Here is a 26,160-nt window from a genome sequence, read left to right as displayed (position 1 = left end):
CCCCCCCAAACCTCAAATGGCCAGACGGGGGCACTGTGATTTAGTGGGCATGGCTGGGGGGCTTTACCCAGACTGTTTATGTGACTTGGTGTCCCCTGACTGGGTAAGTGGGGCATTTAGAAGAAGAATAATGGGGTTTATTTCCCCCGTTTAATGTATAAAGCTGTTTCTATACACATTACCGGGGCTTTTAGGGCTGTAGAACCCTGCGATCCCCTCATACCCAGCAAACATTCTGACCTCCTAGAAAAGAGGGGCATCAGGGGGGGAGAGGGGCATCAGGGGAGGAGAGAGGGGTATCAGGGGTTTGGGGACCAAACAGAGTCTGGGCAAACTAAACAGGGACTTGTGGGGGGGTATGTGCCAGGACCTGGTGGCATCTCTGGGAGTTGTCAGAATACAATAGGTTCATGCCCCCCTCTGTGGTGTAGTGGAAGGGAGGGGTGGGATGCGGGCATTTTATTACCCCAGAGGTTTGCGGATATTAGGGAGGTGGTGCAGCAGTTTCAGTTAATCTGCAAGAACCTCCCGTGGTCTGCAGGACAAAGTATTGGGCTTGGATCTTGGAATTTGGGACGAATGAAATCCGGACGACCAAACAGATAACAAATAACAGATAACCGATAACAGATAACCGATAACAGATAACAGATAACCGATAACAGATAACAGATAACCGATAACAGATAACAGATAACCGATAACAGATAACCGATAACAGATAAAACCGATAACAGATAACCGATAACAGATAACCGATAACAGATAACAGATAACCGATAACAGATAACCGATAACAGATAAAACCGATAACGCAGATAACCGAGCGATAAACTCCTCATCCTCTTGTTTATGTCCCAAGTTTAGCAATAAAACCATCATTTGATAATAAACAGTCACATCCCGTCTGTCATAATCTAAAAACTGGATGCTGCCTCCCCATAAAAAGATTCAATTCCTTATTAACGTCCTTTGTGGAATCCTCTGCAGCTCGGTGGCTTCACGGAGTCCGGAGATTTAGCAGGAATTTCTAAATTGATGCAATCCATCAAAAAATCCTCTGCACGTAATCTTGTTACAAAATATATTGTTTGTCTATCAGTCAAAAGGAGCTATTTAAACACAGAATCCCGGAACCCGCCGGCAGATCGGCCCCATCCGGCCCCTGTCTAGTCGCCCGCTTCTCCTGCTGTAAAGACTCAAACCTTAATCAGTCGTTAGTCTCGTCTTAGATTCAGGAGCCGTATGTCTATCCCATGCATGTTTAATCCCCTCACTGTATTACCCTATACCACCTCTGCAGGGAGGCTGTTCTATTTAATTGAGGCTAAAGTTGAAATGCAACATTGAACCGAGAGAAATAAACCATACATTAACCGACTGTCGGGGTCTGTCGGCTGCTTCACTGCCGGGGTTAAAAACCCGCACCCGCCGCTTCAGATACAGCATGCATTGATTTAAACATTTTCTAAGGAAATATCGCAGGAATATTTCACCTTTCATTTTGAGCAGAAAAGTAAACTTTTAAACTTTTTTATTTTTCATTTTGTCCCTGGGAGAGTCAATAAACGGATTAAGTGATTCTTTTCCTTGATAATTTGCTGCGTGCGAGTTTACTCTTCGGTCTGTTTGTTGTTCGGAGCGGTTAAACGCAGTAAATTGCAGCCATTACTGCACCCCAGCCTGTGTTTCCGTATCAATCACCGGTTCCGAGGCTGCGGATTTATCAGCCGGTAGGTTGGGTAATTAGGGAGCATCTTCTGAGCAGTCGCTGTTATCAGCCTTCTGGAAATGTTAAACATCCGTCATTCGTATTCCGCTCACATCCTCGTCAATCGTTCGTTAAACGGCTGTTTTAGTGGCCAGAATGGAGGGAAAATGACTGATACCTTTAATTTACCAAAACGGCTCATAATGTCATTTTTATTCTTTTATTTCCTTTGGCTGCTTTATTTAAATGCCGGGACGTCTCACAGATTGTTGTAAAACACAGAATCTAACAGACAATTCAAATCAGCACAAGATAAAATAATTCGACTTCCGTTACAGATCTTCCCGGTTTCGATGCGTCAATAATTCAAACATTAAAGAGGGGCTCCCGCCATGTTTTTATTGCTAGAATCAGAGGAAAAGGACGTTTTTAAACTTATCGCTCCGCTTTCTCTTTTACCCCAGTTGTAGTTTTTGCCCCATAATATAAAGTTTTCAGGCGGCTGCGTATCAGCCGTTTGTATGATTCTCGCTCTGTTATCTGACCCCCAATCTACTGAACCCCCCAGTTTAGCGTCTTCACCCAATAACTTCTGAACCCCGGTTTCTATGCAGCTTTATAAATTTATTCAGATTCTCCACAAACATTAAAGTTACCCCAGTGAGTTAAGATAAGGGGGCAAACAAGAAATGAATTCACCCCTGCCTAGCCGGACAGTCAGTTTGTAGAATCGGAGACCCCACGCACACACGTGCTTATCACATGTTCAAATGTTCTCTTTTGAGCTTGAGGAGACGTGCTGAGGATGATGGGAGTTATAAACCAGCCACATATTCTCTGTGTTTATCACCAAACTCGGAATCTGGATGATTAAAGAGATGTGAAGATTATTCGGAACGGGATGCATTTTACAGCCATAATCGACCCAAAACAGCATTCAAGGAAATAGAAAAAGACTCCAAAATGAGATATTTTTGGTAGAAATATTTTTCCAGCTATAGAAAACCTCATTTTTTTTACTCTATCATTTTGGTTTCATTACCAAGTAATTTTGTGCATCAAAAACCTGTTATTTTACCCCAATCGTCGTATTCCCCGCGACCAGTAAGAAGTATCATGTGATATCAGTGTCATATCGGAGAGGGTGGTGATAACGTATCGGGGCAGAAACCTGCATCCGTCTGATCTATTCCATTACTTTATATTAAAATGAATTAATCTTAGTATCTGCAGTGTGTTGGTGTCTCCGGCTTACACACTCACTCTCACAGACACTCACTCACTCCCTGACACTCTCACTCATTATTTAAGGGCAGGAGATTTGGGGAAGTCAGCTTCCGGTGACTCCGTCCTTTACTTTTAATGCAAATATAATTCATAGGAAGTCCGAAAAAACGTAATCCCCATAAAGCGTGGAAGGGCGGCAGGTAATCGGACAAAACCTGCAATCGGATAAAGTACAGGTCAGCAAAGAAGGCCATCGAGGTTTAACCCTTCTACCTATCCTGCATGAATAATAATAATAATAAATAATAATAATAATAATAAATAATAATAATAAATAATAATAATTAATAATAATAAATAATAATAATAAATAATAATAATAATAATTAATAATAATAATTAATAATAATAATAATAATTAATAATAATAATAAAATGAATCCTTCATCAGCCTTGTGTTTTTTTTGATATTTAATAAATAATTCAGCGGGATGATGATGATAAACCCAATGAATATAAATACTGTTTAATTTATGGCTGAAAAGTTGTGGTTTGGCCAGTTGTTTCACTCGATGCCCCTTCGGGGAATATCTGTCACACCGAATGCAGAAATAGAGCAACCATTTAGTGTTCGAGCCCAGATCTGCCTCTTGACTGACAGCGGGGGTGCAGAGCGCCGTTAAATGGTCTTTAAAGTCTGTTTATAAAAATAGATGGCGGGTACAGGAGGCGGCACTAATGGTTTAAAGCCATCGATTCCCACCATGGTGCCTCGAGCAGAGAGGAGAGATTGAAAATTTTCTGCCCCCCCCCCCCAATACCTCGCTCCAATCTATGGCCGCCCTCTCCGTACGGCGGAGCGAAACGCTGCGGCCGCGATCCATCGGCCTCAATCAATTTGTGATTGAAATGTGACATTTGAATGAAAGTTTCAGGGGGGGAATCCATGTTCTCGGGGTAAAAAGGTTCTCGCTTCTGAGAAAAGCGGACTGGAGTCGGGGATTTTTTTTTTATCGTGAATTATTGGAAAAAAATGAACCTTTTCATGTGTGAAGCGGCTTCGGAAGCTGAAGCTGTAAGTAGCGATGCAGCACGATGGGAACCAAACGGCGATTTAGGAACGCAGACCGGATAAAACGGCGAAGCGTCGCGGGATTCGAGTCATTTCAGCAACAAAAAACAATCGTGCAAATTACTGAACTCTAATTATTTGGAAACAATATATTCTTTGAATCGAGCTTCGGAGAAATGTCTGTTGATGCCGTGCTTGGGGAGCCGGATAAGACGAACGGCTCGAGCCGCGCGGTTATATTGCGAGTCTTGCATCAGTAAGTCGCATTAGCGGTGGTTTTATGAATCAATAGGAAGCGTTAGGGAATACTTATGTATTGTAATAAGACGCATCAATTCCCATCCCCCCTGCCAGCGCTCGCAACTTATTGTGAGTCAATAAAACTATTTAGTCTCAGCTTTTAAATCTCCGCTTGGTGTCAGAGGCACCCGTCTGCCGGATTTGTCTGCCGGATTTGTCCGTCTGTCTTTGAATAAAACATATGATGGATTCTTAGACCAATCTGTCCATAGATCTGATGCCTCGGAACCGACAAAGTGGATCAATATCTCATAACCCCGACGCTGTATACAGTAATATAACTCCCCAGCGCTGTATACAAGATTGGATTCCATGCCCTCTGATGCCCGTACGGGGCAGTATTTACATAAAATGCACCGCTTTGCTCGGTTAAAACATTTAAAAGAATGAACCTTTTTTTAGTTTTGCCAATAGGCTGGAACCGGCCAGCGCATGCACAACGAAGGAGAGAAGCTATTATCATTACCTCCCGTATTCACCCAACCAAAGCCTTATTATGGACCCAGACCCTATAGAGTAATGGGGCTGTTGTGATACTATTTACCCCTCTCGCCTGCCCCGCTCGTCATTGGGGATTCTCTCATTTAAAAGGAATTGGAGTAAGAGAACCATGCGCAGAAACGTGATGATTTTTAGCGTGTGGAAAATGCCCATTATGTATAACTGTCCCCGGTCAGGCTGGGGTCACCGCGCGGCGCGGGGTATTAACAGCCCCCTCGTTCAGCACTAACTCTGCTCATCCTCCGCGGCCCGTGTGCCCTTCCCTCCGTCAGACTCTATTAGGGGGATATATTGTTAATCAGGATTGATTTTCTGAAGACTAGCAGGTGCCGGCCGATGTCTGAACTGCAAAGTGGATGAATAACCGCGGAAGGCAACCCCGCCAGCCATAAACCAGAGCGATAACAGGAGAAAGACGTTTGGATTTCACTAAAAGGGTGGTGGATATGTGAAACAGCCATTCAGCAGAAGTGGTAGAGGCTAACACAGTGAGGGCATTAAACATGTACGACATATGGCTCCTGAATCTAAGATGAGACCGAAGACCAGATATAATGAGCAGATCAGAATTTCTTCCATTCGTTTCTTTGCCTCCTGCGGTTCTGCCGGTCCGGCATACAGAATACGGTTGTCTAGGCGACTGATAAATACCGCAGGTAACCGATTCCCACCTGCCTTATGTCCAAAATTAACGCCGTGGAAAGGAAAAAAAAGCATTTTCCCCAAATCTCAGCGATCCTCGACAATCTCTCCCCCCCTGGCCGGCTGGCGGATCCTGCGCGCACTGAACGTCTCGGAGCCGTTTGGCTGCCAAACACTAAAGGACTTCAGGGAGCCGTAAAGCACAAAGAGACGGCCAAACGCTCGTTACCCACCTGTCTCTGCTACCGCGCAGGCATGCAGAACACGGCAAGAAACCGCCTGCACCCCTGATTAACCCTTTCACTCCCTTACGAGAGCTCTGCATGCGCCGCCGTCAGTAAAAGCAGCAGCTCTGGAATAACACCGTAACGTCTGCTTTGCGTAACGTTAATGCATGTCTCCTCATGCGCTGTCCGTCTCTTGCAGTCTCCTCATGCGCTGTCCGTCTCTTGCAGTCTCCTCATGCGCTGTCCGTCTCTTGCAGTCTCCTCATGCGCTGTCCGTCTCTTGCAGTCTCCTCATGCGCTGTCCGTCTCTTGCAGTCTCCTCATGCGCTGTCCGTCTCTTGCAGTCTCCTCATGCGCTGTCCGTCTCTTGCAGTCTCCTCATTCGCTGTCCGTCTCTTGCAGTCTCCTCATTCGCTGTCTGTCTCTTGCAGCCTCCATGTTTTCCCAGCGATTAAAAGCGAGCGTCGCTCCCCGGCCAATAAATCTCTGAGAATATCCAGGAGTTTAGCGCCGTAAGCGGCCTGGGATGGAAATCGGCCGGTTTCTGTTCTATAAAGTTGGAGGGAAAGTCATTTCGTGGCTTTTAATCTGCGTTTGATTTATTTTAGTGAACAGACTGCAAACAGATGCAGCCGAGACCCCGCATAAAACAGCCGCGCATCCCTCAGACGGAAAGCAGGCTGTTCTTTACGGCGTGAGTTTCGGGGCGCGCGTCTGCGGCGTGAGTGAAGTTACTAACAGGTAGCACCAGAAATAATGGCCGGGTTCCTCTGTTACCGCCGTATGCTGCCGGAGGATTACGGCTCAGCACGCGGCGCTCAGGAATGATCGTTTTTGGGTATTTTTTGGCCGCGGGCCCGGTCGTGTTATGAGAGATGTGAGAAGCAGAACATTGCAAACACCGAGTGATTTCCTCTCCCCGGCAAACCCCGGACCGTTCTAAAGCAGGAATTGACAATAAGCGGCAGGCGTTCGCTGCGACCCAAAGCGCCTGCCAGAGCCGCCCGTCTCTGATGGGGATTCTGTCTTCCACGGAGCTCTATTGGCAGCGCCGACGCGCACGTCTGGAAGTGCTGGCCCCGGAACCTCCCGTGTGTTACTTAAGATTGTAACAAAGAAATAAAAGCTGGAAGCCCAATTTATCATTCTGTGCTACGGATCCAGAGAGGTCCCGGCAGCCCCGACCCAAAATCCCACACGCTATAAACACCGTCCTCAAACACAGGTTAACAGGCGGCTGTGATTATCTATAATGTATTTCTATGTGTTTATAAGGAATAAAACCTGGTTTCGCGGGATCAGGTCACACCAGTGGAAATGACATATAATTCGGCCCCTATCGCATTGCCCGTTTCTCCTGGTGCCGTGAATAATTATTTCTAGTTAAATATTATGTTACAAGATTACAGGTTTCATCACAATTTTTGTGTAAAGAGAGGTAGGAGATGGAAAAATGTCCCCCGAATGTCTGGTTCATTGGAATGCACCTTAGAATGCGGGCATTTACTTGGGGATGGTTTGGCCCAACATCTACCCCCTCCCCACATTTCTGGGTTGGTTTGGTCCATTCACAGTCCATAAAGACAAAGTCCTGGTTTTTGTTTTGGGGATTAAATCCAGGCTTTCCTGCCAGTTCCAGCGGCGTGACGCCCCTATACGAATCATATCCTCTATATCAATAAATGATAATAATATTAATAATAATATTAATAATAATGTCCGTTATCGGGCAGCCTGCTGAATAAAGTGATCCGCCGGCCGCGGGGCGATGTTAGCGGTGAGCAGACGCAGGACATTAGAGCAGTTTTATGATTAATTTGGCCTCAATACCCTGGAAATGAAAATAAGAAATCTCAGTATTTAAACCGAAGGTTAATGTGTCTGCGATGCTTTTACCAAGCGACGCTCCGTCGGTGAATCCGCGTCCGCCTTTTTCCCCTTCGCTGGATAAACGTCTGGTAAAGAGCGGATTAGACGCGTTAAGGAAACAGAGTGGTTCTGCTTTGATACCCTAAAGAATTATTTTTTAGTTTAAAAAAAGCTTTGTAAACAAGCCAATTATCGGCGATTCCCCCAAACCTTAAAAAAGATGAACGGATCGGATGCGGTTTGGTGAGTTTTTGGGAAGTTCTACTAATTAAGAAAAGTTTAAGTACAAAATACACTTTTTTCTTTATTTTCTTTATTTTCTTGTGTATGGCCCAGCACCACGGTGCGTTAAAGTTGTTGATCTGGGGATTGTTCTCCTTGATACTTTCCTTGACGTTGTAAACGTTCTCTGACGCGCTGGGCGCCCCTCGTATGAACCTCATCATAAATATCTTCAAATACGGAAATCTAAAATGAACCACCTGGTTGGTAAATTTTATGCATGTGGTTTTATATCAAGAAACAATGAAAAAAAAACATTGTTTTTCCAAGTAAAAGCCCCCCAAAAAACATTTTCTGCAGTGGACGAGCAGCGCAGTGATTGGCGTCTGAGGGTAACCATCCTTACTTAGTAACATTGTAATGATCTCATTTAGTGTAGAATTCACTTCTTTCCATGGTAATTCTTGGTATATTGGTTAATAAACGGTGAATCGGTGAATAGCGGTGCAGGGGCCGTCTGTGCAGTGCTGTTGCCTATGGGCTCCAGGGACATTCATTCTCTTTGTGTTTCTAACAATTCAGAGTCTTGGAGAAAAAAAAAGGCCCGGAACGTGCAGAGAATCCGCAGTAAATCACACGCTTTATTTCCCAGTTCCCGCCATGAAAACAATGTATTAAAAAGTAATCGTTTGAATGCAGACGTATAATTAAATCGCTCATTTACAGGATCTCAACTTAAATAAAACACAGATTATTATTTTCATTTTTACGAACTACAGAAGCGCCGCTGCCTCCTGCGCAGGATGAATAATAATCGGCCCTTTTCTATGCACAATACAATGTAACAAAACCGGAATTGCAGTTCTGCGCATGACTTATTCATGAGGGTACAGACTGGCTGCCGGCGCTCTGTAATTTACCAAATGGCGCATTACAAGGGAACTTAGTTACACAGCGGCCCTGGTGATAATATCCAGGGTGCCGATTCTTCTACAGACGGTAATATTACGTTCAGATTCATTCGTCGGACTCGTATATGGATGACAGAGACGCATGACGGACTTTTCCTTACTTACTTTATTCACGGGTCACAACGACTGGAGACGGTATTTGTGAAGCCAAATCTGGACCGGACGTCTGTCTTGGCATTAAAGTGGAACAATCACCATAGAAACCAAAGCAGATTTCCAGTCGATTGATCCACATTAAGACAGACGTGCACCAGAAGAGCTCCAGGTCTAATGTTTAATGATTTTTTATGAGTGCCGAAGGAGTGGATTGTAAGCATTTGTGTGGTTTCTCTCCTCAGGGGTCTCCTCGTTCGCACAGCAGCCACAGGACGTGGTGGTGGTGGCCGGGCAGCCGGCCAATCTCCTCTGCGCCATCCCTGGGTACCGCGGCATCGTGCTTTGGATTAAAGACGGCCTGGCGCTGGGAGTTGGTCGCGATCTCTCCGGTAAGCTTGGTGTAACTGGATTTTCTATGCAGAAAGTAATAAATTGCACTTTTTGTGTACGCCGGCAATCGGATATTTTGGGAAAGGCGTCAAATTCTACAGAGAAACTCGTCTGTTAAAGAAGGTTCCAGAACGTTTCCACTTCTAGAACATGACCGAGGTAGCGCCAATGCGTCGCCCTCTTTTACCCCCCTTCCCAAATAAATACACAAACACAAAGTAAACAATATAATGCTTTATTATAGTCAACTTATGGAAAAATAAGGCCACGGTGCAGTCCGCTTTACGCCTTCCACACCGTGACACAGATATAAATAACTTTATTAATAGAAAATAAACTTTATTATGTAAACACCATATAATAATATAGCGATGCACGTGCCGCACCACCCGACTTACTTATGACACGTGCAAGCCTTAAAACTAACAATTGTAAACCAAATGTACAGGTTACACATCGTAACCCTAAATTGTAAACAACGACTGAAACTACCGAACCGGCTGGCACAGGCGTAAAACCGTAAAACCGTAGAAACCACCGGCGTCCCCTGCACGGCAGCCATTGTCACTGCTAGGATTCACCAAGGCACAAGCCCAGGGAGTGTCCTGCACTTAGGCCGAGGGCCTGTGCACCACGGGTAAAACCACACCTAAGGTGGTTAACCCTTGCTCTATGCCAGCTTGATAACCAACCGCCAAGGAACAGACAATTAAAGAAAAGAGAGGGGTGGGAGGGAGGGAAAGCTTCTCAGGTCAATTGAAAAAGTGACCTAAATGGGGTGGGCTCCCATATATATAGTGACCCCCACCCCTAAGCACAGTAGGATGATTCACTCCTATCATATTCAGCCCAGGGCCGTCAATCAACATAAACTGACAGCCCCCTGAGCTGACTCAGCAGAATTTCAGATAAACAGGAAAACGGGAGGGGGGAGAGGGCTGCCTGTCGTCCCCTCAGTCATGCGCCCTTCTTGCTCCATACTCTCGCCTGGGGCTTTCTTTTTTCTAGCTTTCATGAATTATTTGATCCATTCAGCGGTAATTCCTGTTTTTGTATAATAGGTAGACGTCCCGCCATATCTTTTTCTGACTGCGCTGACCTATACAAGGCTTCGTTCAACTCATTGCTCTAAAGAGCTGACAGTCCGGAGCCAGCGGTCAGAAAGGGAAATGAAAGCGTCACCCCTTGTATAGAATATTCCCTCTCCTTCTCTTCGTGTCGTTAATACACCTGGTGAATTATTAGAAGCCGGGGCCCGGCACATATTCAGTGCGTCCCTGCTATACCTTTTGTTCAGAATAAGAATTCGGAGCTCACAGATAAGCTTATTTCCGACTTCTGTTGGCCGTCTGCCCGTTCTCCACCTGACTGATGCGCTCTCATATAATTCAACACACAGCAGCCATAAAGTTATTTGGGGAGATACGGCTTCTATATAACTTTGCCTGGAAATTTTACCGACAGCTTTCCAAATGTCCCCCCAGTGTCCGGATTAGCCTGTAAAGCGCAGGATAACGTATTCACTATGTGACAGATGCCTTAATGCGGTGCGGCGAGGAGCGCCTCTGATAATTAAGCAGAGCTTCAGAAATGTTATTGGAAAAACTCTGGAAGTTTGCACAAAGTGTCAGATTTATATATCTGGGGTGACCCTGATGCTAGGGGGAGCAGAATATTCCTGCGCCAAGCACTTCCTGTGGTAGCTGAATGCTATTTCCTGCTCTGACGGTGCACGGGAAGAAGCTTCCCCCAGGTCTGCTTGTCACGTGTTTGCTAATATATAGCAGTAAAGTGAACGAGTTTTGTGCTGGGCTTTATCTGGATCCAGGATATTTAATGTTCGGGGGGTTGCCTCCATTATCCGGGGGCATCAGCTACTGAGATCTGAGCAGAGGATCAGGGATGTACCCGGTATGTACTCCTACTAAGCAGACACACGGCATCAGGATCAGAACTATATTTATTTACGCGCTAATTAGCTCAGCCGTGCGTTCCCCAGCCTCAGACTGGAACCGGAGTTAGAAATAATGTTTTTATTACTGAACCTTTAGCCCCGCGGTGATGTGATGGGCTACCCGAAGCGCATGACTTTTTCTGCCTTAAATCCGTAGAACACTGAGACCCTCAGGCCAAAGACCCCTTTTAATCCATAGTCTCTTGACTAAGCCATCTTATCTCTCTGATAAGATTGCATTTTGATGAACAGGGACGTCGGATAAACGTTTTGTTACAATGGCTCTCATTCCTCCTGATGATCACAGATGAGGTCTCCAGACGCAGCTGCCCTTTCCACCATCTACAAAGAGACAGATGCAGCAGAAGGAGCGCAACACACGTTATAGATGGTCCTGAAATCCAAAGTGTCCTGTATTATAAATACTCATTTAGCCGTAACATAACCATAACCGTACGTCTCTCTGTAGGTTATCCGCGCTACTCTGTGGTCGGCGAACATTCCTCTGGAGAACATCACTTGAAGATTCAAAGAGCTGAACTCCAAGATGATGCCACGTACGAGTGCCAGGCCATCCAGGCGGCCATCAGATCCCGTCCGGCCCGGCTCACCGTGCTCGGTAAGGTCAAGACTTTGTGGTTATACGGGTTCTCTGTGGGATAAAATAACCTGTCTCAGTCATCAGAGATCCAGCCCCAGCACCATTACGTTGGTGAACTGGACCTCAGCAGCAGATACCAGTCCGATCAGAATAGAGTAATTAACTAAAGTGCATTTAAAGGCGTCATGAGGTCATGATAAGGGAGTTAATGAGGAGTCAATGGTAAAATATAAGAAGTTAATGAGCAAATATTATTAATGCCCATGGTTTTCACCTATTGAATTGGACAAAAACTTTTACTCGCTCACCGGCATGAATTTTTACAGAAATTATAAAGTAGGAATTTATTAAGAACCAAGATTAAATGTTGGTTAATTTCTGTAATTTGTATGAAATGAACGGAAATATATGAATGATGGTTAATATATTATTAATGCACTGGAGCTGTTTAAGTTCCTGTTTGTTTCAAACGGTTAGGAAATCTCCTTCTTATCTGTCCTACGATCAAAACTGCTGGTCGGTGTCCATAAAGCAGATCACAATAAATATCATTAACATCGAACATATTTAGAAACCTGGGTTACAATGGACAATATCTACTATGGTATTTCCAGAGAAATCGGAAACTTAATGGCAAGGAGCAGAAAGGCCCCCTGTCGCGATGCATGTTATGCCACCAATTTGGCTGATACTTCTGGCTGGTGGCAATAAGAGTAGAGACCAGAGGAAAAAAATAGTGAAATCAGGATTTGGGGGAATAAATCAAAAGAAATGAGTCTCGGGTGATCGTTTAATGATTAAATTCTCAGGAATATTGGATTTGTTCCCTTATAATCACAGTTAATAAAGGCTTCAAAAATCAGACGATAGATATTCCACAGGGAACCTATTTGTCATCTGTTAGAGGAAAGTCACCTGGGACGCACACAGCCGTTCAAAAGTTTGGGGTCACTTAGCTGCTTTCATGAAATACAAAGACATTTCTCACTGTAACATAATTACAAAAGAGTTTCTAACGATCAATTAGTCTTTTAAACTCAAACTTGGATCAGTGAACACAACGTGCCATTGGAACACAGGAGTGATGAGAGTGATAAAGGACCATTGGAACACAGGAGTGATGGGAGTGATAAAGGGCCATTGGAACACAGGAGTGATGGGAGTGATAAAGGGCCATTGGAACACAGGAGTGATGGGAGTGATAAAGGGCCATTGGAACACAGGAGTGATGGGAGTGATAAAGGGCCATTGGAACACAGGAGTGATGGGAGTGATAAAGGGCCATTGGAACACAGGAGTGATGGGAGTGATAAAGGGCCATTGGAACACAGGAGTGATGGGAGTAATAAAGGGCCGTTGGAACACAGGAGTGATGGGAGTGATAAAGGGCCGTTGGAACACAGGAGTGATGGGAGTGATAAAGGGCCGTTGGAACACAGGAGTGATGGGAGTGATACGCCTATGAAGAGATTCCATGAAAAAAAATTACAATGGTCATTTACAACATAAACCCCGTCTGCGATTTCTGATCCATTGTCTGTTTTTTTAATGGACAAAATGTGCTTTTCTTTCAAAAACAAGGACATTTCTAAGGGACCCCAAACTTATTGTACATGCGCTGCACTCAGCTGGGAGTCCCGTGGGTAATTGGCAACTATTGTATCCAGGAGTATTGTTTTTTGGAGCAAAAAGTCAGAGTTTACATAAAATACATTTATTGCGGAAACATAAATGGAGAATAATCAGCGTGAAAGAGGAAGACGTTACTTTGTAAAGTGTCGGCTACCAAAGGTTATTGCAAAGAATTAACATCAACGCTGCAGAAAACATGGTTGCAAACATGGGAATTTTGTGTATTTGTCAGATTGCTGCAGATTCGCGTTTAAGTCGCTGGAAGTTGGTGAAAGAAAAGTATCATTAATTATGGAAACACTTTTGTAAAGCGTCTGATGCTGAATACGGGAGATCTGTTTGATGTTGTTGTTTCCAGGAAATAAACGCAGAAATTGAATGGGAATGATTAGAACTTATTGACGAGATATCGTAGCGGAGAGATAGAGATGGCATATGAGAGACAGAGAGACAGAGAGAGAGACAGAGAGAGAGAGAGAAGACAGAGAGAGAGAGAGATAAAACGATCAACAAACCTGTTTGGTGAATACATTATATATATAGATATATAAATAAATAAATAAATATATAGATATATAAATAAATAAATAAATATATAGATATATATATGAAGCCAGAATATTCTTGATATGTTATGTTATATGTGATATGTTATGTTATATGTGATATGTTATGTTATATGTGATATGTTATGTTGCTGTGGTGTCCTGGAAATATGTACCATGAAGAGGGAAAACTGGTAAAATAGGTTAAAATTAGTCAATTTATTGACACATGCAAAAAAGCGGTCAACGTTTTGGCTAACCCAGCCTTTATCAGGACGGTGGCGATAAAGAGACAGCTTTATCTTCTTCCTTGTCCTGATTGTTGGCCTTTTAGAAAATGTTCCTATTTTTTCTGGAAAAAGTGAGTTTTGGGGTAAGGAGGGTGACTTCAGAGCGTTGAGGTCTCGCCACGTGACTCTGTTTCTCTAGTTTCTAATACCGGAAACGAATCAGATTTCACAGCCCTAAAAACTTCAAAGGTCAACATATTTCACCAGCAAAAAAAATGTTCATTCATCAGCAAAGACAGGGAAATTCTGCATTTTCACAAAAAACATAATCTTTCACTCACTTGGTTGAAATTGCAAATAACGCGGGGAGATTTTCATGGTTTTCATGAAGTCAGGCGCATTAAAATGAAAAGAGTTTTCGTGAATCGCTAAATGCGGGAATGCAGCGTCTGCAGATATCGGGTGAATGCAACCATCAGCTGTTATTATCCAAATTATGACTTTAAAGAAAAGCCAGCTTTAAACTCTCCCAAAAAAGCGCAGCGAGCCGATAAGACGCGTGCGGATGGATAGAGATGGAATCGGAGGCAGCGTAGCTCATTAGCTGTTTGAATAAGATATGATGTTAATTAAAGAGCGCTGGAAGAAATTCAAACATGACAGGTTTTTTTAGGAGTAAAATGCTAGGTAAACACTTTTTCTGCCTCGCTTGGGGTTTGGGAATGTTTGAGAACATCAAAGGGGGTGACGCCAGGGACTGGAATGGCCCATCGAGAGGTCTTCTTCTGGGGTCTGGAGCTCCACATTCACGGCAGGTCCACGGGGTAAGAGCAGCCGGAGGTCTCGCTGGAAGGTCCAGTCACTCATGGGACTGAATCCCGGGGGCCACGAATCACAGAGGAACCCACTAATTACGGCAAATGTTCCAGAACAAGTTGCTCAAAGCAGATAAGAGTGGAGCGTTCTCTCTGGGAACAGAAATGGGGGAAGAAGAGATGAAAGGAAAGGAGTATAATCTGAGTCTTCTCTGAAAATTAAGGCATCGTTCAAATTATACAATTTTATAAAAATTATTATTCATTCTAGAGAAGGTTTCTTTTATTTGCTGATTTTTGTATTTACCAGATTGGTATAACTTGACTTTGCTGCCGTTCAGGACATCTCATCGGTCCCTGGATTTGTCCAGACGCAGTCTTTGACCAAGTAGCTTCCCAGGCAAGAAGCCGTGAAATGGACAAGCCACGTTTTTGTTTAGGCATTTAGAATGTAAATGTAGCAGCAGATCTCCTGCGAATGTCTCCTTATATCAGGAGGTTTTTGTTGAACCCATTTCAGGTACACATCGGGGCATTTTCTATATGACTGTCATCCAATCAGCGCCCTGACCCTCTTGGCACTAAGACCGGCCCTGGCTTTGTGTTATTCCGTATCTTATGTCTTCAATCACAGGCAGGGTGGATGAGATAACTACTGACGTTCATTTCCGTCTTGGTTGCCGATTAAAGGTGTTGTATTAGGTAACAGCTGCAAACAGCAAACATCTATTCCTTCAAGCAAAGAGTTTTTGTCCGTGGTCTCCGAAGGAGATGATTTCGCCCGGAGAAAACACTTTTATCGGGGTTAGTACGTACCGTAGCCGAATGCTGATGGTCTGTTTAGTCTGGATTGGACTTTTAGACAGTAAATCGATTCAAGTTGCACAGACAGAGCTCTGATGGTCTGACGGGGTAAAGCAGGGGTAAGTGCGATGGTCGCAGAGTATTTCTCCTTTCCTATTCCAGCTAGAGAATAATAACTGCATCAGGATGCATCCGGGATCAGCTTCTTATGAGAGCAAAGATTACACTTAGAATGATCAATCGATGAGAGCCCATGAAGTATCCCAGAGAGCTCTGCAGGGACAGGTGTGTGCAGGGACAGGTGTGTGCAGGGACAGGTGTGTGCAGGGACAGGTGTGTGCTGGGACAGGTGTGTGCAGGGACAGGTGTGTGCAGGGACAGGTGTGTGCAGGGACAAGTGTGTGCAGGGACAAGTGTGTGCAGGGACAGGTGTGTGCAGGGACAAGTGTGTGCTGGGACAGGTGTGTGCAGGGACAGGTGTGTGCTGGGACAGGTGTGTGCAGGGACAAGTGTGTGCAGGGACAAGTGTGTGCAGGGACAAGTGTGTGCAGGGACAAGTGTGTGCAGGGACAGGTGTGTGCAGGGACAAGTGTGTGCAGGGACAGGTGTGTGCAGGGACAGGTGTGTGCTGTGACACGTGTGTGTTCTGGGACAGGTGTGTGCAGGGACAGGTGTGTGCAGGGACAGGTGTGTGCAGGGACAGGTGTGTGCATTACGCGGACTGAATGCTTAATATCTCTTTGCGGGGTTCTGTGATGCGCTTTACACGACCCCCGTGGTACAAGGACCACTACTCACATAGAGAGTGCCAGCTAGAGTAAAGACAGGGCTCTGTGTGAGTGAAGCTGGAGAAGAGGGATCGCTGTGTGAGCTGCATTGATGATGGGAGAGTGTGTGTATGTATGTGTCAGTGTATAGTGTTAGAGTGAGTGTGTGCTAATGAGTGAGTTTGAACATATGGTGTTAAAGTAAGTGTATGTTATGATATGATGGTAGAGTGTGTGTTAGTGAATAGTGTCAGCATGAGCATATGTGTTAGTATTTGATGTAAGCATGTGTGGTGTTAGCGTGAGTGTGTGTCTGTGAGCCTAGGGTTAGCGGTGTGAGGGAGAGGAGGAAGGTAGTATGTGTGTGTGTGTATGTATGTATGTGTAAGTGTATGATGTTTTAGTCATAAAGGCATAAATGCTACACCAAGTGGCCACTAATCTTAGGATTACCCCAGGAGTCAAACCATAACGAATAAATGATTAACCAGCCCCAAAGCCCAAATTATAGCAGGCCTTCTGTCATTAATGTGAGAACCTCGCTTGTTCCGCAGCTTTGTCAAAAAAGCATCAGTTCCCCTGGATGGGAAGGGTAAGGGGAACAGGAGAAAGGGGCATCGGCAGATGAAAGAGGGTACAGAGGATGAAAGAGGGTACAGAGGATGAAAGAGGGGTGCAGGAATTTGTATGCCTAATAAAAACCCATTTTATACTGCATCGTTTAAAGCTTCCCAATGGCATTAGTAAAAATACTGGAATTTAACCCATTAATATTGAGATGTATCTGCAGTAACCTGTTGCTTTTTCCAGTTTATTTGTAATTTACCATTGGGAGGGGGTTATTACAATAAACAGACCATTTTTAGTCCTTCTATAATTAAACATCCATTAAAATCTTGACTCCCACGTTCCTGTTTAATGTGCTCAGCGGGGGTGGCAAATTAAGATCAGATAAAGCCACTCTTTAATGATCGCTAATTGTAAAGTGATTAATGTCACAATAGGTTACATACTCATAACCAAGTGACAATAGCCTTCATTCCCTGCAGCAGCAGCCGCCGCCGCGCCGCGGATCTCATTAAATGACCTATCGTGTTGTACATTGCTGGAGCCGCACACCTCGTCGATACATGACTTGACAAGCCCAGGAATTGCATCTCTCCTGTCTGTCAGCGGGTCGATATTCGCTCTTATCTACTCGCACAGATCCGTGATTGCGCTCGCCTCGTTTGGCCACGTGGCCCTCCTCTCCCGCAGCCTCCATGCTGGAGGCCACACAAATAGCTGATTGTTCCAAGACATTTGTGCGCAGGAATCTGGCCCAGGTCCTCCTGCCCTTCTGTTAGCAGCAGTGGGTACAAACTCTCCAAATTTGGCTTTTTTTTGTCCAAACCCAAACAAATAATAATTTAGGATTTCACCACATGCGCTTTCACAAAAACTTTTCAAGAAAATCTGGAGAGATATTTTTCTTCCACTGAAAATATCTGTTCAATATCAACAAATTCACATCATTATCTTTTATATATATAGCGCCAACAATTCCCGCAGCTCTTCTTACAGTCCCTAGATTCATAGTGTCTGACAACACCGACAGACTAAGATGAACGGATACATCAGGCAAAGAAGGTCCTGTTCTAGAGCCCATGGAAACAGTGGCCATTATTATTTTATTGTTTTATATAGCTCCGTCATGTTCCGTAGCGCAGTACAACGGGTAGACAGGACATAACATGTAGTATATAACATAACAATTTCACAGAAACAGCAGGTGAGGAGGGCCCTGCTCAAAGAGCTTACAATCTAGAGGACCATTACGCAGCTTTCCCTGTACTGTTATTACCCCCTGGTTTGATGCAGCTGGGATATTTTGTATACTTGTTTGGGGGTCTCGGACCCCTGCAGCCTTTACCCAGTGGCCTCGGCTCATCTGGCCGTAGTGTGAGTTGCATTTTACGGCTGAGAGTTTTATAAATTCTGTTGGATGCAGTTAAAGGGTTAAAACGGCTTCTCTGCACCTAGCAAGGTTTTGTGCTGTAAAACATTTTAGAATCTTTTCAGTTTCAGAAGAAAAGCGCAATTCCTTTACTGACATATCTATTAACACTCCTTTACATCAGGTGCGTCCTCTGAACTCGACTGCCAGATTTAATGTACACCGGGGATCTGTCCTGGCCGTGTTCCCGAATTTATCTCGACTGTCTCATTCGCACAAAGATGGAGACCCCGAAGCGCAGCAGCCTAGCACAGGATGACAGATAATGCCCCGAGTCAGCAAATATGATAACAGCCTCCTTATATAATCCGGCCTTACAGCGGAGGACGCGGCTGTTCTATATACAGTATATATATATGTATGTATGTGTATTATATATATATAATGTCCTGGGCTTAACAGTTTAATAAATAGCATGTTTTAGGAAAATGCTGCCCCTTTTCTTGTTGCTCAATACGAAAGATGCAGATAGAAGAGGTTAAAGCTTTTTCCAGTGAGGGCAGTAAAAATATATTATGTAGCTGCAGAGAGAAGGTTACGGTAGCTACAGAGTAACTGGTAACGTTGTGTTACACCTAGACTCCTCTGTAAATCGTAATGGGGCATCTCTACACAGTCATTGGGGCATTTTATGAAATGTAAAGTAGATCGCCATGTCCTGGCCGCTTGCGTGGTAAGCAGCCCAAGCCGGGAAAGTATATTCCGCAAAGTCCTCGCTCTAGTAATTTGACTCGTATGATCTCCTAGTATCCAATTCATTAAAATTCGCTTACATTGCAATTTAAGAAATTACCCCAGTTAAATACAAACAAATCCTAATCTGAATTAAGTTTCTAAATGAGAGAGATGTGGAGTCCCGGAGGAAAGTTGATAATTTAATGCGTGCGGGAAAAAACTGACCATGTGTGGAAACAGTTAAATGAAGTGAAACCTCATTAGTGCATTTAATAAAAAGCTGCGCCGTGGGGATTGGCGTCCGTGCCCCGCAGCCTGACGCCGTCCGCTCCGTTTATGGAGGAGAATAAGGGTATCAATGGAGACGGTGCTAGAAAACTGAATGGAGAATTTGGGGCAGATTGGACATCAGAATCCCAAACTGTTACACGCAATAACCATGTATGAAACACGTACAACCCAGGTGGAATGCGACATACATGACTCACAGTACACATGACACGAGGTTTATAGATATGACACAAAGGGAGCTCAGCGATCTCTTATGAATGTAAATATCATCTAGAAATCACGGAACACATTGTAAAAATCCCATTGTAATAAAATCATATAATCCCCGTCCCGTGGATCCCGCATCACATTTCCAACCCCCGCCGAGCTTCCAAAGGAAAGAAATCGCCAGCCAGACCCACTGCGGAAATCTTAATGCGCAATCACAATTTCCATTTAACCCCTGTGAAGACGTACAAATCACATCTGTGTTATTCTAATATAGTATAAAGACACACAGAGGGGAATTTAAATTGTAAGTAAGGGGCAGAGCGGAGGGGCCGCGTGGCTCCCACTCCATGCTTCCTCCTTAAAAGCTCCTGACCCAGTGCTTGGAAACAGATTATTGGGGTCATCTGAGAAGCAAACACACCGATTAGGGTCGACTAATGGAGACTTTGTACGGGAGAGAAAGGCACTGAGCAACGTCAAGAACAACTGGTTATATGTCATAGGACCAAGGGTGAGCCTGGGTTTAGTGGCCCTTGGCTGCAGTATTCCCCCCCCCCATAAAAACACACGCACATTCTAATGCACAAACTCACCCTAACGCCATACACTTACACACAGATACACACACTATCTCACTAACTCCTCTCTCTTGCATCACCAACACTAGCCCTGGCCCTCTAACACCATTCACTAACATAGACTTACACCATGTAGTAACATGCACACACATGCTAACAATATACGCACACACAAACTACATGCACTCCACTGCCATACAGTAACACACACTTACTCTAACACCATACATTTACACTTATACACCATACACACAGTCTCTCCCATCATCCGTGCAGCTTGCACCCCCCCCCCCATACCCCTCTCTGCTGCCACCCTACTACCACAGGGCCACTAACATGTTACAGACCACAGGCCCGGTTACTGGATGATGTGGCTGCAGCCAGTGACCTTCAGCGGAATGACAAGTCTACTGGGGCCAGGGGCCAACATTTATAAGTGCTTTAACATAACCATCATCCATGGGTTAAATAGCTACAGCTCTGCGGCACGTGAAGGGTTACTCTGCTTCTTTTATAAACCCCTCAGCTCTCCTGCTTAATGCGTGTTTTTTGCCATGTGTGATTGTGTCAGAGCTGCGAATAAATCCTGCATTAAAGACACAAGGCTGCAAAATGAGATTTGGTGTCAAATTGCCATAAAATGTAAAGCACCGGCATTAAAGGAGCCTGTAGCATTTTTCATGCATTAGGCGAGAAATGTTTCGAGTCCCATTAAGCAAAGTTGCCTCTTGGCTGTTTCTTAGCTCAATCTGTCCCTGCCGGTGGTGCGAGGCTCCCCACGCCGGGCTCACTTAATCTGCCACATTGCACCTTGGGAGACGCTGGGCCTTGCAAGACCTTCACCGCGGTAACACACGTAAAAAATGTTATATTTAGAATCTCGGTATAAACGGCGAAGGAAAAAGAAAAGCAATCGCTTCTGTGCATTCGACTTTTATAAAAAAGAAAACATTCTTCATATGAATTTCATAAACTTCCCTCTTATACACACAGTGTCCATGCGCGATCAGCCCTTCATACATCCATCATCTCTGCCCAGTCAGACGTTAATAAATATTCTGGTGCTGTGTGACCCTCGGGACGCCAGCTTCGGGGGATCCTGCACCAATCACAGGGAGGATTGATTTTTTTTTAGACTGGACCCCCATATAAATCTTCTTCTAACACTGACCCACCCCGTTAATGACTAATATGTAGCTGGGGCAAGTATCTAGATCAGCCCCAGGTACATTAAAGTCTGGAGGGGCCCATAAGCGCAGTTCAGCGCAGGAACACGCACGGGGCAGCCTTAGGGCCCTCTTGGTTCATACTTATTGTGCCTAATGGATAATTCCATAATAGACCAGCCCTGCTGGGGATTGCTTGGGGTATTTGGGTTACCCCTTCCCCTAGGCCAACATCTGACTATATAACACTAGAATTTTTGGAGCTGTACAAAAGGAGGATTTTGTTTGTGATGAAAATAATAAAATCTATAGAATAAGACGGCCCGGAATCAGCTGAGGAATCAGGGACTCCCCGGTGGCAGATAATGATATTGGTTCATTTAGGATAAGATTTGCCATTAGGAATGACGTGTGCCGGGTTAGCGGTTACACTGAGGGATATAACTGTCTAAGAGGCTGGTTTCATGTCTAATGGTCGTCCATTCCTTCTGTTTCCGAGCCGTTCCATCCGAATACTGAGTAATGAGCTTATATTACTTAATGCCATCCCAACCGTCACTATAAACACTGAAAGAAGAAATTCTTCTCTATCAGCATCTAGAACAAAGATTCATGGCAAATTAGAGACCTGAAACGTGTATTAAGTGTTCTGTGTGGCGTGAAATGAAATAGAAAAATGTCTAAATTCAAGGTGTCCCCTGGGCACCTCGGGGTCGATGAATCATATAAGAGAGGGACACGGTATAACTTCTTCCATAATCTGTTTTTGGGCCCTAATTTGGTTCAAACGTATTATAGACCCTTCGCCACCAGACCCCAAAGCTTCTAAACCGTATCACGTCCACTGTGACCACAGCCGGCACCAAAGAAAAGGCCGTTATATCTTCTAACAGACCAGTTATCTTTCTATAAACCAGGAATTCATTATTTACAATTTTCTTCAACCTTTTGCGTTCCGTCGGGGGGGTCCTTGGCTCTCTTCCCGCATCCAGCGCTTAAAGGGTCCGACTCGCTCTCATATATTTCACCGGTCGAGAAATTGCTCTGCATTTTCTAATGGCAACAAATGGCTCTTGACAGTTCCGGCTCATTAAGGGTCATTTTCTTTGGAGAAAATACATATCGAGTGCTAAGAACAGTTACTGCCATTTCGTTTTCCTCTTTCTGTGGATCTACGTGGTTCCCGGGCTGTATTTTCCACGCCGTATACGATGCGTCGCCTACAATTTAAAGCGGGCGCGTATAGAATAATCGGGAGATGCTTAGCACTGTATACATCGTGTTAGCGTCATTAAAAATGTCCAAGACGTTAGAGTTTAACCAACGTTCCTTCCCCGAGTCCTCCACCGGTTAGTATGCATGTGACAAAGACTTAAAAATATGCTAATTGAGCTGATCAGAAATGTAAGGGGCATGATGGGAAATGTGATGATTATTGAAGGAAAAAGGTGAAGATATGAATGTTTTATGCCAAAATGGTGTAATATTTTAAAACACCCCCTATCTTGAGGTCTATGTGTTACACATATGTGTCATGTATGTGTAACATGTTTAGTGAAGTCATATTAAGCACATGGATGCTTCTCACAGGGGATGTATTTGTGTGACTGAAGCCATTAAAATATCTTAAAAATAATATTCGATGGTCATTTGCAATATTGTTAAGAAAAGTTTTCATGATGTCACATCCTGTTCATATTAACCGTTCGCACGTGTGCGGGGGTCGGGCCTTAGCTTACATGGGTCATTATTTTGATGCCAACGCTTAATACGAACAGGATGTGACATCATGAAGGAATGTAGAGGAAGTTGCAATAAACTTTAATTTTTTTATCTGTGTTGATGTGCAAAAATACTAAAGCGCAACGAAAGGGGCCATATTTTTGTATAAAAGCTCCAGGGCCCAAACTCCTTAATCTGGCCTTGATGGGGTGGAAATAGTTAAGGGCTTTTTATTGTATCCATTCGTTTAGAAAGATTAAACCTACGAATCTTTGTAAGGGAAACAACGTTATTCTTCAGTTCCAGAAGTTGGAGAGGTGAGGAGTATCGTCCGGTCCGGACTGACCGCGCGGCACCCGGCAAACGCGAAATGAATCCAGCGCGATCGTAAAACGTGCCTGCGCCAGAGCACCGCGAGCCCCGCATTGCTTCAAATTACAGCGGAGAGTCATCTGCCCACGCAGCGCGGCGCCCGTGCGCGTAATGATTGGGTTTTCAGCTGTCAATTAAAGGCATTTATCCCACATTTGGCAGCTTGAGCTCGGAACACGGGATAGCGAAATTGTTAGTTACAGACAGGCAGCTGATACATAAAAAAGGCACGAAATAACATGATTACACGTGAAAAACACCGGCGCCGGGATATGCCAGTTAAGGAACATTTACCGCGGCATTCATAGGTAAGTGGGTACATAGGCAGGGACGGCGGGAAGGGACCAGTCTAGTCGGCCTATTCTCAAACCCCTTTACTGAAATAACCCCAATTAATTGAGATTCTTGTAGAATTCAGTCATACGTCTTATTTTTCTATTGCTTTTATATTTTTTCATTGAAGACTAAACAATGAAATAAAATAATACATTTTTAGTTGCATAATTTAAAGCAAACTGGACAAGGAAAAACATTACAAACACGTGATTCTGGGCGATCCAGATGCTGAAGGTGATGGGAGTTATCCTCCCTGCTGGAGCATTAGGCGGAATATCTCTAGCGGCAGCGTGCGGCGCTGGTCGGTATTATAGAATTATAAATCTGTTTATTTTAGCCCCGTCATCGCAATACGTAAACTGGGAGCCGCACAGGGCACACGCCGCCACCAGCTCGCCATAATGAGAGTGTCTGGGACTTTCATTTCAGAAATTGAAATATGCATTAAACTTACTTTAATCGATTTATTGGCCAAAAACGCATCAGGGTCAAAATGTTATTAGATACGGTCTGTCAATCAGCAGTGATCAATTTGTCCCGCGCTCGTGTATTTATATACTCTGTAATTAGTGCTTTCGCCATTGGCCGGCGTTTTATTCGCTTAGAATTTCTCTTCAATCTTTAGGGAACTGGGAATAAAAATCGGCGGCGTAAAAATAACTCTCCTGAAACGCAAACATGTCTGCCGTATTAATCACGGGTTTAACACTTATTATTGCCGTTCATAATAATAAACACAATTTAGAGAAGATTTAGTGGATCTCACAATGCTATTAGTATGTCTTCAGGCAATTAGAAAATAACATGTATATTTTTATTGGAATGCACAATCAGATAAATGCCCTGAACGCTCGCTGCATGATGATTCTGATTACTGAATAATAATCACGGATTTTCGGCTCCGATATATCGTTGTACAGATATTATTCCTCCCCAAAGAGAAGCTTAAAGTGACCCCGTCACTCCCGACACATTTACATTAATCTTTAGCGGGCGCTCGTTACATCGTGATTTTTAAACTGTTTAGCAGTTTTTAAGGTACATTTAATAATAGATTTCATCCTATATGCCAGGATTAGGTCCCCCCCCGCACCACTTCTCCTTGGGCCGGATGGGGGGGGGATCAGAGATCTTCCTTGGAACTGTCCCATATACACTATAGAGCCCTGCGCCTGACAGCACAGCCCCCAGTGTGACCTTACTCTGCACCGAGCACGCATCTGAGCATTATGATGTCATATCCTGGCGCGACACAGAGGGCAGCTGTGAAAGTAAGTGGTAGACCTAGCTGGGGCACTGCCCAGGGTCGGGGTGGCAGAAGAACTGGTCGGGTGGCTGGGGAACTGCCCGGGGTGGGGGTGGCTGGGGAAGCACCGAGCAAAAAGTATGTCTGTGCCAATTATAATAAGTTCCAATTACATAAAAGAAAAAAAAAACATGAGATTCCAAATAGAAGGAGGAAATCAGGTGCATGCTGGGAATTATTGTGTTGTAAACAAAAGAGATAGTTGGTGAAAGTGTGAATGTTAATAAAAAGTTAGAAGCCATCTATCTAAAGCAAATAGGCTGTATCTTACATAGCTGCCAACCGTCCTGATTTGGCCAGTGGTAGCCATGCGCGTGGGCATGCCGAAAAGGTGAACATCACATTGGAAGAGGGTGATGTGCTCATAATGCTGTCATGCCATGGAGATGACATCATAACACCACGTGTGTAGTGTGGGTGTCATGCTCAGTTGGGGTTCCTGATGATGAGAGTCAAAATAACCTTAAATATTTTAGAGACCTGAGAGTTTGCAAATCAGACTGTAAATAAAATCTGCTCTTCTTTTGCATGTAAAGGGAAATTGAGCAGATTATTGACACACTTTGCAATCAGGAACATGACTTCACAAAAATATTCTCTTTTCTGTATCTTTTTCATTGAAATGGATAAAGAAAAGGTTCCAGAACCCTGCAGCTTAATTCACATTATTTCTAAATACTTCATTTTGAAGCTGTGTTTATGCCATAGACACAGACCGAGCGGCATCTGAATTTAGCATCTTGTGGAGGATTAGAGCCATATCCGGAGTTAGAAGGGTTAATTTCCTTCATTTCCAGGTGAACAAGGTTCTATTAGAAGAGACAAGAGGAGAAAGTGCGCAGAATAAAGAATCGCTTTAAATTCGCTCGTTAATTCTATTCACCCGTAATGCTTCCCCGACACAGAATTACAGTTCTCCCGCGGCGAGTTTT

The 26,160-nt window shown here is 44.2% G+C and overlaps 1 protein-coding gene across 1 annotated transcript in view; it reads left to right on the top strand.

Annotated features, from left to right (window-relative positions):
* KIRREL3 (kirre like nephrin family adhesion molecule 3) overlaps positions 1-26,160 on the top strand; it is a 103,158-nt gene that overhangs the window by 244 nt on the left and 76,754 nt on the right. Inside the window, exons 3-4 of the mRNA XM_053452384.1 lie at positions 9,081-9,227; positions 11,652-11,801. Coding sequence (XP_053308359.1) covers positions 9,081-9,227; positions 11,652-11,801 — 297 coding nt within the window. The remainder of the gene's footprint in view (positions 1-9,080; positions 9,228-11,651; positions 11,802-26,160) is intronic.

This window comes from Spea bombifrons, chromosome 12 (genome assembly GCF_027358695.1).
Source record: "Spea bombifrons isolate aSpeBom1 chromosome 12, aSpeBom1.2.pri, whole genome shotgun sequence".
NCBI lineage: Eukaryota > Metazoa > Chordata > Amphibia > Anura > Pelobatidae > Spea > Spea bombifrons.
The sequence above is the reverse complement of the archived record's forward strand: the minus strand, read 5'-3'. Positions and strand labels throughout refer to the sequence as shown.